The 21,484-nt window shown below is 37.8% G+C and overlaps 1 protein-coding gene across 1 annotated transcript in view; it reads right to left on the bottom strand.

Moving 5' to 3' along the window:
• The window catches only part of LOC149798114 (uncharacterized), a 62,323-nt gene that overhangs the window by 26,461 nt on the left and 14,378 nt on the right, over window positions 1-21,484 (bottom strand). The window contains exons 4-6 of the mRNA XM_089963206.1: window positions 8,456-8,656; window positions 5,008-5,232; window positions 110-313 (exon numbers count right to left, since the gene is read on the bottom strand). Coding sequence (XP_089819332.1) covers window positions 110-313; window positions 5,008-5,232; window positions 8,456-8,656 — 630 coding nt within the window. The remainder of the gene's footprint in view (window positions 1-109; window positions 314-5,007; window positions 5,233-8,455; window positions 8,657-21,484) is intronic.

Here is a 21,484-nt window from a genome sequence, read left to right as displayed (position 1 = left end):
TGAGCATATCGTGTCTGATATAAAAGACTTGATTAAATTTGAAACGGATCAGATACAATAACATCTGGATGTTAATTTAAAACGTTCATCCATTAAAATGATTTCATACCTCCAAATACAAAAACTTCGCATAGGTTAACAATTTTAGGGGTTCCTGATGTACCACCGCTCAGTTCTATAGAAACCGATTCGCTCAGTAATGATGAAAAGCCTGTAACGTTTACATGTAATCCTGGGTTAACTGCTGGCGCATTATAGACAGCCATTCCAGTAGAATTTACCCAAAATTTGATTTCAAATCCCGACAATCGTCCTGAAATAAATAAGTATTTTCTATTAAACTGAAGTGAAGAACATGGGATTTAACTATGTATATATATATATATATATATATATATATATATATATATATATATATATATATATATATATATATATATATATATATATATATATATACTTTGCTTGCTTCTAATCAATAAGTGTAAGTTTAGAGGCATTTTTCAATTAATGAATTACAGTTGATTTAGCAGATTTTATGAGCTATTGCTAACAGGGTGTCAAAATATAAATTCAGTTTTCCGGATGTTGTAAGTGCAACGATCCTGTCAGTTGGGATCAAAGTTAAAGTAACTTCGATTTCCTTAGAAGAACCAAGTGTATTTTTTTAAATCAGATGAGTAATGATTTTGCTCCAAGTGACCTAGTGGCAAATTCATGCCCATATCCAAAATAAATGTGCTAGATATTGTTTACCCACCCACACCGGAGAAAAAGATTTAGCTTCCGTCCTTTAGGGGCACGCGCCTAAAAATGTATTAAGGAACCTTTAAAGTGCTGTCTTGCTCCAGCCTCCACCCACCCACTCGGAGCATAGTAGCTTTACATATGTTATTCCTAATGTAACATGGTGTTTGGGCACAATTCACCACCACCTTTATCATTAATTAAATAAATATCTATAAAGTAATATATAACTTTAAAATGGTGCTTATTAGTAAAAAGATATGGGTGCAAGGCTAAAACTAGGAAGCAATGATATGTATAGGAAACACTATATGAGTACATACTTCCATACTCATATTGCGATGGTTAGAAGAGGAAATATTTCTACCATTTTGGAACTGCGGGACCGAAATATCATCGGATTTGTATTGATTGTGGGATAAAACATGGAAGAAAAACTAAGAAGAAAAGAAAAAAGACAAAAAGAAGTTTCTCGTGGTACTTTGCGAGTTGACAGCATGCAATAACATTGTATTTAGAGACTGTGTATGACAAAATATACGCATCAACTAATGTTATATACTACATTTCTACTTAAAGGTTATGTGTAGTAAAAATTCATGCTGAGCTGTCTCTGTCATTGCAGATAGAGCAGATAACGGGGTCAATATGTTACGTTGATTGAGCTGTACAAAGTCGACATATGCGTTTCAACACCAGGCGCAAAGCTGATTTTACAAATAAAACCTGAGATCGAGTTATCCAATGAGCCCTCAACAGAATTCATAAGGTGTATTCTTTTATTCAACTCAGCGGCATTCAAAATCCATTACCACGAAGCATACGAAAACGTACTCTGGGAATACTTTCCGAGCCAGTACAGTTGCAGCCTACAGTCAACGTAGGTTTGGAAGAATATAGCGCCATCAACAACAAGCATAAACACGAACTAGATACCTTGGCATTTTTCTTAATGCTATAAATCAAGGAGACCAGACTATTAGCTCGATGGAGCTAGGGAGCCTTGACGGTCTAATATTTAGCCCCTTTCCAATGGCGCAGCTGGGGTAATCCTTCCCAGGACAGAACACGTCTATAATAAAGAAGCAGAGATGGATACCACGAAAGTGTCAGCCAACTTTTGTAGTGAACACGGTATCATACTGCATAGCGATGAGACTGAGTAGATGGTTGTCCGCTCTAATGCCGTCGTACTGCGGCAGACTGCAAATTACATTCTCAAGTGGGCAGATCACAATTTATTCTTTGCAACCGGACTACAAGACACAGCAGTTAAGAGTACACTCCCAGTGCGAAAAATATTTAGTCTCACTGTAGAGCTTCAACGGATGCATAACGAACTTGAAAATAGCTTCTCAAAGCTTGTAGAGTTCGATACTCACATCGTCATGCAAAAACAAAATGCTGACCCGGGTGGAAAGCGACACGAGCCTACCCATTGAGAAAAAGAAATGATGAGCCAGAGACTGCATTTAAAACCTACATGTTTAAAGCGGGTTGCAGATAGATGCTACCAACTCTAACCAACATCCACTTACTATAAGATTACCAATATGAAGGGAACCATCAACAGACCTCCACAAGGATAAAACCCTATCCCAGAGGCTACGAACCCTCTTTTGCGAATAGGATAAGTATAACTTTAATACTTACCGTACTGGGCTTAATCATAAACACGATGAGTAGCGGGAACCGCTGACGGAACCACGAAAGCACCAGCCCAGGCTCCTAAACCAGACCAGACGCCATCACCCACATGCACACCACTCCATTCACCATGATAATAACTGACAGAGATGCTGAAAACACTAGCAGAGAAGCGATGGCACTGCCTGCAATGATCGGGTCAATCGTATTGAGACTGCTAGCAATACCATTGCCTGGCTGTCCAGACACCTACTTGTGTTTGTCATCACAATTGCTATTGCGTTCTTTGCCATTCTCTTCTCTCCATTTCGTCAAAGAGACGAAAAGAAATGAGAAAGCTCTGTGTTCTTTGGAGAAACAAGTATAATGTTAATGTTGGCATTGTCTGTGAAGGTGCGTAATTTGATTGTTTTTTCACGAACCGAATTCATATGAGGTAATACTCAGCGCATGAGATATCCAGCATTTTCGAAAACATCTATTCCAGACAGACGTTTATTAGACAATTGGTGAATGAACACTTTATAATAAGCCGATAAATCAGTTATACTTCTCTTCCACATAGGATAAATGATGTGTGTGTGTGTGTGTGTGTGTATGATTGGATTTTTAACGTAGCTTTAAACAAAATTCAGTCATATCGCTACGATGTCTTCAGTGTAGCAGTTTAAAGTGATGTCTAGCACTGGTCATCATGCCGTAGCATGCTGTCCCACCCAGTCACATTATCCTGACACCAGGTCGACCAGTCCTAACATTAACCTCTAGATGCTGAGCGCCAAGCGAGGCAACTGTTAGTATGATTTTTATAAGTCTTTGGTATGACTCGACCGGGGATCGAACCCACGACCTCCCGCATACGAGTCGGATGCACTAACCAGTAGGCCACCGGAGTGGTGATAAATGATATAATGACAACACTATTGACGAGAGGAAGAATTAAGTACATTTACTGTATATAGCAGTTATTATATCATGTTATGTAGATATAATTACAACGTTATTGACGAGATGAAGAATTAAGTACATTTACTGTATATAGCAGTTGTTATATCATGTTATGTAGATTATAATTACAACACTATTGACGTGATGAAGAATTAAGTACATCTACTGCATATAGCAGTTATTATATCATGTTATGTAAATATAAATATAACATTATTGATGAGATAAAGAATTAAGTGCCATTACTGCCTTAATATTATTATTTATAACAGACGTGTTTACGAGTTTGGAGAAAATTCCCATTGGATACGTCGGTCAAGTGGGTTCTTTTGCGACGTGGGATATTGTGACGTATGTCACCTTGCGAGTAGGAAAACAATTGCGATTGAGGACTGTATGGGTGTATATAATGAACTATATATGGTTAATTCATTCCGTTTTCCAATGGTCGTGTGTTAACACCAGTCTGCAGATGTGTTTAATGTTTGTTTAGATATAATTTGAGACTAAACATTTATTCGGATTATTCATTGCACTTACAAATTGCTAAATATTATTTAGGGATTATTGTGGATTTATTCAAAGGAATATTGGATACTTCAGTTGAAGACTGTTGGCACATCAGGTCGTTCGAGGACCTAGAATTATAACTAGAAACACTCGATTCTTTGGAACTTGCGTAGAACTTTTTGGATTATTTTGGATTTAATTTACAATACTGCAAGTTAAAGTTTCATTTTTTATACTTTAGATAATTTAATTATTTAAGTTTTCTTTTTAAAAAATGTTGGTTTTGATTCTTTCTGTTACTTAGTTTATGACCATATAATCGTAACCATGATAATATAAGTACAATATGTATTTAATGCTACATAAATGATTTAATAATATTTATCTTACACGACCACCATTTATACTGTACGTCTAAACCACGATTGATTGTGTTAATTGTTGAACTGTGGTAGAGTTGTCAATTAAGACAATTTAACTTCATTTCTTGAAAACGTTATGGCTTGAATGAATATTACATTTTGAAATAACAAATTTCCCAACAACATTGCTATATAATTATTCATGTTTATGCATATATACACATGTATTGATTTGCCCATGGCTCGGTAATAGACATATAATTATGTTTTCAACATTAGACTATTGCTTGTTTACTCTCTCTGACGATTTTTCCACTTATCAACCAAGACTTAAATAAGAATGAAAACCCCAGAGGAATACTAATAATAGGAAAAATACACGAATCAAAATGTTGCTAGCTTTCTTATCAAACATTAAAGGGCAAACTATGACAGGCAAATAATTTATTCATCATGGACAACTGTTTTATGTGCCATTTAGTTTGCCAAAGAGAGAGTTGAACGTACAACCAGGGGTGTAACTAGGGTGAGTGAGAGGGTGAGATAGTTTGTTGGTACAGTGTGATTGTTTGATCTTAAATATGACTTTCAAATAATTGTGCCAAAGCAAAGGTAGTATACAATTAAAGACTTCATGATAAAACATGATATTCTTTACAAACGATCTTAAGACATGGGTGGATTTAGTAAGCAATATGCTTTGCGATTCTTCTCTCCTTACCAGACACCAGGCCCCTCGCCAGCGTCAAGTTTGACCTCGTATTGACGGTTTACAGTACACTCGTAAAATTACCTTCTTGTCCGAGTCTGTTCACAATACGAATTTGATTTATCAGAAACACATGACCCAGATCTACTCTCCACCAGGGTGAAAAAAAATCAATGGAACCATTCGTATGAGTACAGGATCCGTAGGTGAAGTTTGGATTGGTTCCTCCATCTACTCCCAATTTAGGCTGGCCGTCTGCAATTCTTGCCGATGATTGCGTGGTATTACGACGATACGCCAAATTACGACCTTATGTTAATTAGAAAATTTTGAAGAAATTGTAAGATTTTCGAAATGAGCGAACTATATATTGCACATTCAGCATGATATGACTTTATAACAATGGTTTTGGAAAACAATACCAACATTGAACAGAGACACAATTCAATGTGTACAATGACAAAACATTATAAACTAGTTGTTTTGAACTTTTTCAATATCTATTTGAATCAAGACGTTAAATGGACGGGTACAATTCCCTATGAACTCAGGGTTAGAGTATAAAAACTTCACCTTTAACGGCGACTCGAAGTTATAATTATTCCGCTAACTTGGACACAACATATCCACAGATCAGCATAGGGTATATTGCATTATTCTAGATATCATTGCTTTTGAATAAAATGACTGGAATTTGTAGAACAAGCCAGGTTTCTGGAACTGGCCCACCCAATAAAACCTGATCATTTGTCACTCTACCCAACAATTATAACAGCTTGCGACTTTTCTACAAAATTCGATATCAAATAATCCCTGTTAACTGGCATAAATTAGCAACAATTATCATATACCAGTAAATATAAAAAATGTGTCTACGAGATTGTCAGTGACGTCATTCGCAAAAAATTGGGTCATTCCTATAACTAAAAATTTGGAAACTCCTCGGAAATGCGGTGATTAGTTAGTATCTACATCATGGTAAAAGTACTGACTGCCGTTGTTTTACTAAGATGAATGATGATTAGGAAGTGTGAGTGTTTGGGTGTCAATGAATCGCAAATATACATCGATGGAGTGATACCGGTTAAAAAGTGAAAAATAGAAATGTTAAAGAATTCAGTCAAACGCTGAAGTACGCAGGGCGAACTATAACCATGTCAAAAGTATTATAGTACCTTTGTGCAATTATTTGCACGTTATAATAATAATAATAATAATAATAATAATAATAACAAAAACTTCATTTTCTGAGAAATAACACATATGGTTCAGAAGGCCGGCAACATGTCTTACTTGCAGTTCTCATATAATAAAATATTAGAAATATAAATACGACATGCATATACATGTCAAACAATCCTCTTACCAGCGTCTGACGTAATCGCATGCAATTTGTTGAACTATAGTATAATTAGAAAGAAGGAATTTGTGAAGTGTGCTCTTACAGGTTATATTTAACATTGTTGTTAGTGATATTCTGCAACACTGCTACGGAATTTGTAAAAGCTGTTTTGTGCAAACTCTTGTAGATTTTAGGTGAATGAAGAGTCAAGATCAAAATTTAATCAGAATGTTTGAATTTATACTGGAAGCAGTAATTCGGAATCATTAGTATTTTCCGTTAAGAATATTTTTCGCGGTTATTCCGTCACATGCAAAGACAATGTCAAAATAGCTTTAAAGTACATAAAATATTGGTAGCAATTATCAAGAATAAATGTGAGGATGGGATGGTTTACTTGTGATAGTTCTAGCTGCTCGTTTTTTTATAGATTAAATGTCAGATTAAGATTAGTAGCATGGCAATCATATTTAAGCAAAAGTAATATATATATATATATATATATATATATATATATATATATATATATATATATATATATATATACGATAAAATATTTATTCCGTCACATGCAAAGACGATCTGTTCAATAAGACTTTCCCACAATAAATACGTGTCAATAATCATTCCTATAAGTGTTTGATTTTCTGTGTTAATAATTTAATTATATTTCAAGACAATGAAACTGCGAAATTTCTTTTTTTTTCACTCAACAAAAAGGTCAGTTTCAGTGGTTTTCATTTAAATGGCAAATCATTCATGAAAATGTGAAAGACCAAACAGCCAATAATAGTACCATTAGGGACTCCACTTTGTACGTATTGTAAAAATAAAAAGATGTATCTAGGGTCACATAGGTGAATTGTTGCGTTCCTCTTAGGTACAAATCGGACCAAACCATTAAATTATCACCGATTTTGAATGGCGACTAATGTAAGCTATATAATTTATTATTGATTGAGATTTATGGAGCCAGTAAGTGATTTTCATTCGACTATTGGCTATTGATACGAGTTAAATACGAATTTTATATTGATCCTATAAATTTCGTTTACGGTCACATACAACCTATACAACAAATTTATCCCACCAAATATTCTCTTAATTTTACCGAAATAATATCGACAAAAACAATGAACTAAGTCCCTTTAACGAGACTCGTCCAAAGCTTCAAAGCCGATAATTTGTTTCATGTAAAGTATCCTAAATGTTTTGCTGACATATAAAGAATGAAAGGGAGACGAGTCAATCTGGCAAAATCTATATTTGACACAGACCGAAGCAGACATAGTACAGGATTTGTAGAGTCTCCAAGTGACCCATGGTAATTAAAGAAATTTATATGAGATGACATGATGTAATATTTTGCAGGTATGTTTCAGATTATTGACTCAAAGTACTGAACGATCTCGATCGCCTATTAAATACCCCACGAGGCTGAATTCAATAAACTTATTAATTTCTGTTTTGGGCTTTAGTGCTGTCGTTGTGCACAATGCAAATAACATTCTTCAAGACTTGCGAACATTTCAAGAAATATTCCAAGAAAAATCAGTGAAACAATATCAATGATTTTTTTTTCTTAAGGACTACTATAACGTTCAATACCAGCTGATTAAAATCAATACATGTAGTGATAATGATTATAATTCTAAATTAGTCATCGATATGTCTTGTAATATAATTCAGTATGTATCAGTACTTTTAAATACTTCGTACATTTGAGTAATGTCTAGAAATCCATCTAACGTAAGAGGAGATACTGTAGCGGTTGTCAGATGGCTAGAAACATTCCTCCTTAGGGTAACTTTGGAACTATACATTACCATTTCATCATAACAAACATAGCAAATGTGTATTACGTTGTATGTATATATGTGTCAGTGTCTTACATATGTAGTTGTATGTCATGTCCTCGTCACTCACATATATGTATCATATCTTGGCTGTTCTTAGTCTCCATCAAAATTACTTACTTACTTAATAAATTAATTAATTTTAGTTACTTTCGACAATGACCATAATAAAACATAAGCATCAGATAAAAGTATTAGCTGCTGTCATTGATGACTAATAGATATAGAAAGTACTTTTTAGATCTTCAATTTTGCAAATATAATGTGAATCAGTTAAAAACAGTCATTGCATTCTTAACATGTTAGTTATACAATGTATGAAAATGATATTCACCTCCGAATATACGCAGGTCACACAGTAACGCCCATGTCATACTACCTAATGATGATATCCTGACTATGGACCCGTATATACCCTCTGTACATGAGATCTGAATCTCACGGTTGGTCGGAGTGAATCCACCATTCCTAACACAATATCGACCATTGCTGACTGAACTGTTCCTTACTTCCACTTGAAGTGGTTCCTTGTAATCTGACAAAAGATAAGATTCATCTGCAGTTCCTGTCAACATTGATTCCATTTACCTCACTACTGAAACATTTCCGTAAAACACACACACACAATTATATATATATATATATATATATATATATATATATATATATATATATATATATATATGTGTGTGTGTGTGTGTGTGTGTGTGTGTGTGTGTGTGTGTGTGTTAAAAAACCTTTGACAACAGACATGCATTAACACGCGATTTCGTTTAACTGTATTGAAACTAACTTGGACTACTGTTTTGCAGAAATAATATATCATGTATTTTCTAAAGCTGATGCCATTTCAGTTTATAATTAAAGTCAGCATGCTTTTCATATATTTCAAATGTGTTGTGTATTGTCGGGACGGATTTTTACATATATAACAGCGATTTTTGCCACCAGTGTCTTTCTCTCATAAAATTTTCTTCGCTCAATCAAGCACAATATTGCTCATTTCTCTTCCAGAGAATCCTAAAGCGGTAGTTTTGTTTACTAGGAACTCGATACCTTTCCTGAAAATAGTTTGACCTCGACTGTTCGTTAGAAAACACCTGAAGCTGACCTAGTTACCGACCTTGATTTAAAAATTCAGTGAGAGAAGTATTCTTGGATACAGACATTTCATTAATTCAAACACCGGATTATTGTTTGTGAATAACACGGAACTGTAGACATTTCAACACCTCCAAGGATACACAATACGTCATCGCAATCCATCTTGTATTCATCGTCGGGAATATAACTTGGACTCATTAGAACATTTCATTATTAGGACTTCTAAAATTTAATTCGTGGATTATTCTTGGATTATTTTCGGATTTAATTGTTAAAACCGCAAGTTCTTATTTATTTTTTTTTCTCAATATTTTTCCATGGAAATAAATTATTTGTTAAATTTTTGTCAAAACTTGTTGTTTTTAATCTTTCTTCTATTACTGTTTATTCGAGCCTAAACACGTAACATAAGAATTTAGGGCTCATCCGGGATTTTGAATTTAGCCTAAAATATTTTAGAAAACTTTGTTTTTTGAAATTTGAATTCCCCTTGTTTTTAAAATCTTTAGTGAAATTTGCAAGCCATTTCTAAAATGTCATCAAGAATGGAAACCTTTCTTTCAAGTCCTACCCAGGACGAATTACACTTTTTTGAAAAAATGAATCAATTCAACTACCTAAGAATATAATATCTTTCTGCGGTAAAGGCTTCCTTAACGAAGCGACAAAAAAGAAATATTGTCGTCCAGTACATGGTAGAAAAGGATGTTTGAATAAAAGTTCCTTGGTTTCGATCAGTAAGTCTCTATCAGACTCTGACTTAAAAGTAAAGGAATTAGAATTAAAATACAAGATGGAATTGGAATTGAGGAAGCTGGAAACTGCAGAAAGAAAAAGAAAAAACAAATGCAGTTGCAACTGGAGAAAGATAATGAGCAATGAAATTTGATAAAAAAGAAAGAGCCAATGCATTTACAGTCGGAAGAAGGATCTAATGAAAGACAAATGCAGTTACAAAAAGAAAAAATACAGTTACAGAAAGAGCAAATGTATTTACAATCGGAAAAAGAGGAGAAAGAGAAACAGGAAAGAGAGAAAGAAAGCAAATCCAATTACAAAAAGAACAAATGCAAATGTTATTAGATAAGGAAGAAAGAGAGAAGGAGAGAGAATATCAATTTAGAATAAAAGAAATGGAGCTGGCAAGTGAAAAGCATATTCACACTTCAAATAAAAATTTAAGATTCTATGTTGCAAAGAATATTACGTTAGTGCCCACTTTTAAAGAAAAAGATGTAGACAAACATTTTCATAATTTTGAAAAAGTTGCTGAAAATCTGAAATGGTCAAGGGAGCATCGGACTCAATTATTACAATGTGTACTCATTGGTAGAGTTAGTGATATTTACCGTTCATTGTCAGTTCAACAAAGTGGTGACTATGATAGGGTTACGGAATACATCTTAAGGGGTTATGAGTTAGTCCCTGAAGCTTATCGGCAAAAATTCAGAAACTATACGAAAGACGCTGGACAAGCTCATGTCGAATTTGCTAGGGGAAAAGAGTATTTATATGATAGCTGGTGCTTAGCCAAGAAAGTTGAACAAGATAATGAAAATCTCAGACAACTTGTATTACTTGAAGAGTTCAATAACTGTGTCCATAGTGACGTTAAGATTTATTTTGACGAGCATCAGACCGAAACACTGGAAAATGCTGCTCGTGGTGCTGATGAATATTCTTGAACTCATAAAGTTCCTTTTGTAAATAAAACTTCCACTCAACAGTCTTCTGGCAGAAAAATGATTTAGCCTAATACACGCACGTCTAATTCTCAAACACGCACAACTTCTAAAAAGTCAAGCTTCAGATAAGCTTGACTCAAGATCGTAATCTCGTCCAACGTGTACCTGTTGTAAGAAGAAAGAATACGTTATTTTTCTGATTGCTACAAATTGAAACATAAGCATCAGAATCAAGAAAGACCTTGCCCAAATGCTCTTATTACTAAGAGTTCAAGGTCACGGTCAGTATTAAAAGCAATATACTTGTTGGGTCTAATAAACCCCAGTCTGATTTTATTATGGAGAATTACGAACCATTCATATCAAATGGTTCTATATCACTCTTGAGAGATTCGGCCAATCCAATCCCTATTAAAATTTTAAGGGACATAGGAGCTTCTCGGAGTCTTTTATTGTCAGATACTTTCCCTTATTCTGAGAAGTCTTCGTCTATTGAGAGTGTTCTTATTCAGGGTGTAGAGTGCGGCTTTATTAATCTTCCTCTCCATTGTGTAAATTTGTCATCAGACTTAGACGCAGGACCCGCGACAGTCGGCAGAGTTTTTACCCGTTGAAGGCATTCATTTGTTACTAGGCAACGATCTAGCTGGAGACAATGTTTTGGTTAATCCACTTGTAACTGACAAGCCTTGCTTGGATCAGAAAGTCCATCCAATTGAAAAAGAATTTCCTGATTATTCCCCAGCTTGTGCAGTTACCAGAACTATGGCAAAGAAAGCTCTTGAGATTGTTGTTGAGAAGGAAAGTATTCCTTTAGCTGCCACATGTATTAGTCAGGCTTTTGATGTGGTCACTTTCACTCCTTGTTTGGATCAATCAAAAGGTAATGATCATAGTGATCGTCGTTAAAAGATTCATTCTCTTTATTCTAATCAGGGTGACAAACGACCCTGATATATCCTGATTTTTCAAAGGGCAATTAGTGAAACTGAAGCCACTAGTTCATGTCTGTTTTGTCATTAAAAATGGATTTCGTATTAGAAAATGGAGACCTCCCGAGGTAACGGCTAGCAGCAGGGGGGGCGAATCCGACATTTTGTCCAATCGTTATTTTGCTTAATTAATACTTCTGCACTCAGCGGATCCGGTGTAGTCAGCGCTGGTAAAAAAAAAACGACGTCGGTCCATCATACACGACGGTGACGTCATTTGGTTTAATGCGAGCCGATCCCAGTTTTGTCAGCGTCCGGTAAACACAGCGACGACCGCGTCGATGTCATTTCCCCCCCTGCTGCTAAGAAGTTATTTACAATGAAAATTAGTTACAACTAACCGAATATTTGGTCAAGTCCGATACGATATCGTGTCCGAGGATCATGTAAATTTATCGTTACAAATCCATGTGGGGTCGACTGAGCATGACTAAAAAAGTTTCGAAAACCATTAAAGTCCATGTCACCGCCGCACCATGTCTGCCAAATATTTCGTAGCGTGTGTGTATCAACGCCGTTGAATACAGCAAGAATATTACAGTTGTCTCTGATTACTTTTGGAATCTGAGTGTATCGTTGAGTGACATATATCACGTCGGTGTTTTTATGCCTGCCTCTGGAAAATATCCTAGCTGGGTTTTTTTGATTGTCTAACATAACATCATCGTACACGACTAGATTGTTAACGTCGCCATCAATATCATCAATACCTGGTGCATCATTGATATCTGTAATAAACTCAATAACATTTTTTTCAGCGATCGCTGATGCATTCTCGTTAAAATCTTTCAACACCTCGTAGCATCGTTGATCATCCACGCTAGGGGCGATTAAATACAACTTATCCCACTTCATCCATCTCATTATTAAATTGAGTAACAATTGCGTCTTGCCGGATCCAGATGGTCCGATGATAATCATCCGGATCGAGTTTGGTAACGCTGCAACATGCTTAACTGGTTCTCTCGTTTTAGTCGCCGAAAAATCAATTATATTCATATCTCTATACATAAATTATGGATCTATATTGTGTGAAGTGTAGAGTGCGTACTGGCACAAATGATATGACAACCGTTACAACCGTTACAACGAGAAATAACAGATCGGCGCTTACTGGTAAGTGTGTACAATGCGGTACAAAGAAATTTAGATTTATTTCTGCTAGACCCGGGGATGCTTTAAAAAAAAGCGAGGAGGTGATATTGCAGCCAAGTTATCAAAACTCCCCGGAACACCGTGGGCAAAGTATCCAGGAGAAAAGCACCTCCCAGGATATAGCTACTGGGGCCCCGGAACACGATTAGATATTAGACTCGATGATCAAAATCAGCCCAAACCCGGTGAGTATCCAATAAACGCTATCGATAAGGCGTGTCATGCTCATGATGTTGCTTACTACAAAAGTAGCGATCTGCAACAGCGTCATATCGCGGATGTAAAATTAATTCACGCGTTAAATGCTATTCCTGATAAATCATTCAAAGAAAAATTGGCTTCATGGTTGGTAAAATCGGCTATGAAAGGTAAATTAATGATTGGAAGCGGAGCTTCTCGCGCTGGTAATTGAAAACGCTAGCGTTTATAATAACAACATGGAATCCATCTATTATTCTCCGAGAGGATACTGGAAGGGGAAGGCCGCAATTGATAAACTCGCAAGCGCTGCAAAAGTAACAAAGGCCACTGCGGCTAATTGGTTATCCAAACAGGCTATATGGCAAATCTATCTACCGCCACCTAAACAAATCAACTTTTCGCGCTTTGATGTCAGCGTACCCAATGAAGTTCATCAGGCTGATATACTATTTCTGCCGCATGACAACGGTTACAAATACGCGCTAACCGTAGTTGATGTTGCGAGTCGATACAAACAAGCGGAACCGTTAAAAACAAAGTCAGCAACTGAAGTAGCCGATGCGTTTGAGCGGATTTACCGAAGGGGTCCTCTGCGCTGGCCAAATCTATTACAAGTTGATCCTGGTAGTGAATTTTTGTTTTATCAACGCTGAAACATCATAGCGTCGCGATACGACGAGGTCATACTGCGCTACATCGTGATCAGGCAATTGTTGAACGATTCAATCGGACTCTTGCTGAACGGTTATTTGGGTATCAATACGCGAAGGAATTCATCCAGGAAAAACGATCTCGTGAATGGGTTAAAAGATTACCAGGCGTAATTGCAGCGTTAAATAACGAGATTACCCGAGCAATCAACATGAAGCTCAGCGACGCGATTAAAAAAAAGTATATACCCGGAAGATCAAAAATAGATAGCGTTTCCAAGCCGATTCTCGGCGATGTCACTGTTAGATATCTGTATGAACCAGGAGAGCTTGAAGGCGGTAAAAAAAGAGCTACTGATCCTATTTGGAGTGTTACCACACATAACATATCAACGATAACACGATCAACTGGTAGACCACCGATCTATAGACTGGATTCAACTGCCCCACAGCGCGGATTTACACGCGAGCAACTACAAGTGATACCTGACGATACTCAATTGCCCCCGCGTGGTCTTAACTAGCGCCGTTGCGTCTATTGCACTCAAGACAGGTCAACCTCACATTGTTTTTGACATGACCGAGACTGTTATCGATCCTGTCCACGGTAAATTGGCGAGCGTCTTTATCCGAATAACGCCAGCGCATTACACAATTGCAACTCGCGCAGTGATTATTCTGTTGTTGTCGTAACGCAATTATTAATTCGGCATCAATATCAAAACGCCGCTGTTTTTTTTTATCCTGTTGGCAGTAACCCGAGAGTTTTCTATCAATGACGCTAGCATCAATAATGTCATCGTTGTCGCCGGCTTCGTCGGTGGCTTCGTCAATAACAATTCTTCGAAGCTGATTCATTCTCCGTACTCTGGACACTGCAAGATAGACTAGATTTGACCATTCGATGCGATTATCAACCATCCAAACAATTGTATCCGTGATAGTCAATCCCTGTGAGGAATGTATTGTCGTTGCGTATCCTAGCGTCCACGGGGATTTATCAGCACGTAGCGCGTCCTCGACGACGCTGATATCAACGAGCACAATATCATTCAGCACAAGAATTTGTTTTTTTGTCCCTGACGCTGTCGGGCCCGGGATTTCAACTTCAATGTTCTGCCGCCGTGTGTCCGCGGGTCTATAACATAACGGCACTGGACGCGTTGGAAACTTTTCCTTATGCAACGTAAACAACTTCCGCTGAAGTGTGTCTCTGACTATCTTTCTACTCGCTACAATCAAATCGTTTGGTCTCCATGTTTCCCAGAATTCATTTAACGGCGTTTCCGGAATCACCTCGCGGATTATTTCACATTGAACTCTATCCGGCTGTAATCTGATTAATTTTTTAACCTCGCGCAGTTGTTCATCAAGTGCTCGGTAATCAGTATCGGTTTCTTCATAATAGTCCACAAAATTCTTTAACCAATCATGTGGACCCTCGCCGACAAATGGTGGTGGTTGGCCATGGTCGCCACACATGATTACCGCTGTATTCGCGCGCAGCAACCACTCAAGAAACATTTGTAAAGTATCTAACGAAACAGTACATATCTCATCCCAGATGATAACCTCAGGAATAAATTTTTCCCCCATTCGATCAGGAGTCCACTCACCGCCGCTGTATCGAAAAAAGCTGTGATAAGTAACGGCGTCAACACTTCGTTGTTTTATCTCTCGCGCTAGTCTATGGGTCGGTGTAAGCTCGATTATACTTGCCCGCGTTCGAAATAATTCAATTGCCCGAGTCGTCTTTCCTGACCCGCCACAGCCGCTTAAATAAACTGTTTTGTATCTACAAATTGGATCAGAACACGGTGGTGCATTAGACCATTCTGATAAATTATCACCGCGTAAGTAATTGTTTTCAACGGTGACATCTGCTGACGGGGAATAATCGCGTCGTATTTCATTTTTAATTCTCCATATACCCCAACTCTCGTCCGGACTAGTAAATTCGGCTAAGTTTCCCTTGTACTTTACGTCTATATAAAATGAATCAACGGCTACTCTAACCGCGGTGTCGGGAAATCTATTTATCATCGAGAATAAATTGATAGCGGCGTAACCCAGCATAGACGCCCTCAAATGCGGATACGCGGGGCTGTCTCCATCGCTGTAGGAAACAACTGTACCCAACTTTGTTCCATTGGACAAGAAAGCTGTTTTGCAGTTCACGTATCTATTTTTTGCCACTGCGTCCTTGATTACGAAATCATATTCTGCGTCATCTATAATCAGCCGTGAGCAATATCGTTTGTAGTCGCAGTTTTTTCCACCTTGTGTGAACTTACCAATTATTCTTCTACCGAGATCTTTTGCCTCGCGGTTTCGTTGGTTGAATATCTTTTTGGACCATTCGATGATATATTCCTCGTCGGCATCAATGTATTTTCTGGACTCGTCAATTATGCTATCTAGACGCTCTGGTTCTGGTAACCAGACTTCAGTCTGCGCCCGATATGATATAATCGCGTCACTGACAATCAACGATACAAGCATGCTACAATCAATCATATACCGTAGCAGATCTATTGGCAGCCACTTCTTTTCAGCCATGTGTCTACCGATCCAAATATAACAACAGCGATGAAGTCCTGCCGCGAATTCAAATGATACTATGCGAGCGAATCCGGTTAAATCAAAATCAGGCAGTGGCCCATTAATAGCAACACGAGTCATTTCATGTCTGGGGTGTCCAAATCGTTTGAAATACTCAGCGGCGGATCCATACCCGAGAAAACTCGCTGGATAACAGGCAACCATATCAACGGAAATCATAGCGTCGCGGTTGTATTCAGTGTTCCATAGTCCACCGTGATAGTATTCCAAACAACTGGATTGTACATCTGGTAGAAATTCCTTGCGCGTTGGTCTCCACGCATTTTTCCTTGCTGCAACATGAGCCGCAACCGATGGAATCGTAAAACAATTTGTTAGCAGTTGTTCATCATGCTCTTCAAATTCCATGGCGGTTTTTTCATCTTGTTGTGAAACGCTTCAGTGCGATATAATTCACCGTTTGGTCTTACAAACTGATCAAAGGTATCCATGTCGTTTTCAGCGCTGCGAAATAACCACACTGACACAGGGTCGTTTTTACACAAACAAGCAATAGCATCAAATAGTTTCCTCTCCGCGAGAAAACCATCCTCTCCCAGGAATTCCCCGGGGATATACTTTACTGTTCTATCCCGTGGAAATATTGTGACCGCGGGCGTCCACGCGTGTTCGTTATGATCAATAATTTTGATTGGGGCTCCATTTGATTTATACTTTGATTCATATAATACTTCACCGGTTATCGTTGTAACGGTTATTGGAAATCTCAGCGACGTTTCTAATTTCGCTATGTCGCTGATGGTTGCTCCTCGCTCGCGCACTGTCTCCTCCCATTGGTTTATTTTACTACGTCGTAAATCAGTCAATTTGTTTCCTCGACACGCATTTGTAAAATGCTCTATTACTCGTTCTGCTACACAATTTATCCCCGTTGACTGTTTCATCGGCGCTAGTTTTCCGATATCAGGTTTCTTATTTAACGGGTATATTCCATAGACAACTGCTGTTTCAGGATACGCTCGTTCATAGTATGGTCTGTCAATTCCGGTTAACAGCCCTGGCTTGGAGTCGCGGCTAACAATGACTGTTTTCTTATCGCTGAGAACCGGTCCAAATTTATCACGTATGATCCAATTACCTGATTCCACCCGGACAATGAATTTTACTCTGAAGAAATACTTGCTGGAGCCAAGTTGTGATATTATCGTTGCTGCGCGGTTGTCGTTCATGGTAGCATCAACAACGCCATCAATTCGAAATGTTGACCAACTATGAGATGCACCATCACGCTTGAATTCATTGATACAATCGCGTATTTTATTTAACAGGGTTCTATCGTTTATTAACGCTTTTGGTGCGTCCTTGAGGACTCTATCGAGATTGAACTTAATATTTTTCCAGGGCTTAATTGCTGCTAATCTCTCAAACTCTTCCATATAATTAAAACAAGTATTTAAATGAAAGAATATAGTATAATGAATCACTGCAAATGGTTGATGATTGGGTCGATAACCCCGTGCAATAAATCATGTAGAGGTGAATTCTGCGAGTATCATTTACAAAGCGTTCGTAATGGTTCTCTTGGCCCCCTCCCGTGCTTGGTTTGTCACGTTGGTGTAAGAGGAAAATCGCAGTTGTGTATCAATTGTGGCGGAAAGCGATACAGAGAGTTAAAACGCTATTACGACAAGCGAATAAAAAACGCCGTCATTGACCCCACCGCAGACTTCGTCATCAAAACTCCTCAGGACTACATTGCAAGGTTTATAATTAAACCAAATAATGAATTAGACAAGTAGTATTATTATACAAATGAACCAAGAATTTCAGCCGCATCCCGTCCTCGTTAATTACGAGGCATCTCGCGACGGCGTTGTTAGAAATTGTAGACTGAAGAAGCCGGTTGGATGGAAAAATAATCACGGATACTTGATGTTTGGTGCCGGAAAGAAGAAGTATTATGTTCATAGGGTGGTATTTGAAGCATTCAACGGATTAATCGAGGACGGTCTCGTTATTGATCATATTGATGGATGTCCTCAAAATAATTCTCTTATAAACCTGCAAGCTATCTCTCAGAGTGAAAATAGTAAAAAAAGGCCAAACTGGTAAATGCTCAAAAAAAGCAAAAAGCGTAAAGTCATTTGATACAACAACTCACGAGGAAAAAATATTTCAGTCGATGAATGAGGCAGGAAAATATTTCGATATTTGTAGAGCCTCAATACAATTTGTTGCAGAACGAGTATATCAAACAGCGATCTCAAAAAAGACGGGTCATAGAATTCGATTTTCATATATAACAGAAATCAGCGAGTGACAAGGTCACCGTGACAGTGCGAACGCTACAATAAATTGTCTCTTCCGGAAGAAAACGAATTATCCTACGGTTTCATCGAATGTTAACACACCTCGGGATTGATACGCGGGGGTTCATTTTGTAAAATAATTTTTTTTTTTGATATTAGAAATAAGATGTTTTATAAGAATATGAATATCGAAGACATCAATAATATATTAACCGAGATTTTAAAATTAAAAAATCAAGGAATTGAATTATCTGATAAGCTTGATAACCAAAAAATATTGTCCGATTATGAAATTATTAACGAGCAATCAAAGAAAGGTCGATATACCTTGCCACGCGAGTATTCTTTTATAAAGCGATTACAATATACGATCAATGAAAACCTGTATGGCAATGACGTAAATGCATTTATTGGACTATTTACTGCCGTTGAGACAGTACGAAAAAAACTCGGACAGGCTTTTGAACGACGTCGAGAAATCTCTAATAAAATTAAAAACATTAGAAGGATTATAGACGAAAACTCCCTGGAGCCCCTGGGACATATCCCCGCCACACTCGGCGGGAAATTAGAAATTACGGAGCAATTGCAATAATGGTAGGCGAATCACTTACTACTCGGCTAGCCAGAGAGCGGCTAGTAGCGCTTAAAAAGTTCATACCGTTACGAGACAGGGTCCGAAAACAACTTCAAACGCGGCAACAACTACAAACTGATTTTGCTGTTGGAAGCGAACAGCTCTTTGCTCCGGTAACTAAAGCGACCAAAGATGTTACGGCGGCAACTGTACCCGTTCTCGATGCGCTTGAAAAGATAGCGGCTCAGACCGAACAAACAAAAAAGTCTCTGGAAACACTCCCTGCGAAAATAGTGGTTGCTACAACACGGAGGCCGCCACCACTCGCTATAACGGACCCACAAGAACCATATGTTACAATGGCCGACGAGGAAGAACTAGGCGCCACCGCAAGAGAACCAGAAGAAGAAATACCGGAAGAAATACCTGAAGAAATACCGGAAGAAATACGGAAAGAGGGGAATATACCCCGTAACGTTCTTAAAAAGAGCACAATAGATCAAATCAGAGCCTTCAGCGATGAAGAATTGATTGATTTTACTGTTACAAATTTTGATAAGGACACACGAGATGAGCATATCAATAGCGGCTACGAGAAAAATATAAGGTCGTTAAAGGATTGGACAAGAATAGTGTATTTGGCAAATAAACATAAAAATGAATTACCACCGCGTGATAATAATTATATAATATTCCACAATAAAGTAAAAAGTGAAAGACCAAAACACGGAAAAGGATACTCTGTTGGTAAAGACGTTACTTGTCCTGGTAGTGTTCTCAGTGATATATCACGGCTAGAAATACTAATCGGAGGAAAACGAGCCGGAAATAACTCTCCGGAAATAATCAATGAGGCCGCCGATATTTGCAGGCGGTTATTTGCCGGTGGTATCATGGACATTAATGCATATCGAACGCTCATTGACGAGTTAGTGGATGATTAAAAAAATTATAAAATTGTCGGTTTTTGGTCGGTTTTTACGGGTGAAAACCCCAGGAAATCATTTAGAGAAAATCGATGTTTTTGACAAAATTTATGATTCGGTGGGGGGGGGGGGTGATCAATCACTAATTGGAAAACACTGGTGTTTTTTATAATAAAGATGATTATACACTACAACCATGATAAACCAGTCAGCGTCTACGTGGTAAACTCACGATTGCCTGTATACCGCGCGTGGTACGGAGACGGTCTCGGTAGCACCATTGCGGGGTTATTTACAAGAATGGCTCCAAAAGTGGCGCCGTTAGCCAAACAATTAGGAATGAAGGCCATTGATGTTATTCGTGATAAGGGTATTAGTGCTATTGGAGATGTTGCCGGAAGGGTGATTTCTGCAGCACGAGATAAACTAATGTCGTTGGTAAAATCCAAAGGATTTTCACGAAAAAGAAAAATGACACCACCGGTGATGCCATCAACGACAGTGATGCCTGCAAATGTCAGTAAAGTAATAAATAACGCCGTGGAAGAAAAACTAGCGTCGTTGGTAAACAATAATCAAGATGACATCGCAAACATAATAGCGGGGAGTGGTTTAAAACGACGACGATGATTTAGATGCATCAGCGTATTATTAAATAAAATGTTTAAACGAACAGCTGACCCGGCGTTTGATATGGACGCACCAGTGCACAAGGATGATTCTGTCCGTAATTATCAATTTTATTCCTATCATGCAGTACAACCCAACATACGATCGCGAATTGAACTTCAAGTCCATGATACCAGTAAATATTTTTTACCGTGTGAAGCGTTTATTGAAATCGAAGGAGAACTTGTAACAGAGGCCGATACTCCTGCTGTACCAGCACCGTATCCAGATGGTACCAAAGTTGGCTTAGTCAATAACGGCGTAATGGCGCTATTCGAGAGCGCAAAATATCTCATTGACGGGCGAGAAATTGAATCAATAGAACGTGATGTTGATGTGGCTACAACAATAATCGGGCTAGCAAGATATTCCGACGATTATACAAGATCAGCGGGTCCATCTATGATGTTTGCAAAGGATACTAGAAACACTGCTGGAAACTCGCAATTTGTGGTAAGACGACCAAGAAATAATGCTAATAACGCTGATGTTGATGTTGAGAATATGATTATAAACAGCGATCCTAATTTTAA

Source organism: Sinohyriopsis cumingii, chromosome 6 (assembly GCF_028554795.1).
Source record: "Sinohyriopsis cumingii isolate HCF-2022 chromosome 6, ASM2855479v2, whole genome shotgun sequence".
In the NCBI taxonomy this organism is placed as follows: Eukaryota; Metazoa; Mollusca; class Bivalvia; order Unionida; family Unionidae; genus Sinohyriopsis; species Sinohyriopsis cumingii.
The sequence above is the reverse complement of the archived record's forward strand: the minus strand, read 5'-3'. Positions and strand labels throughout refer to the sequence as shown.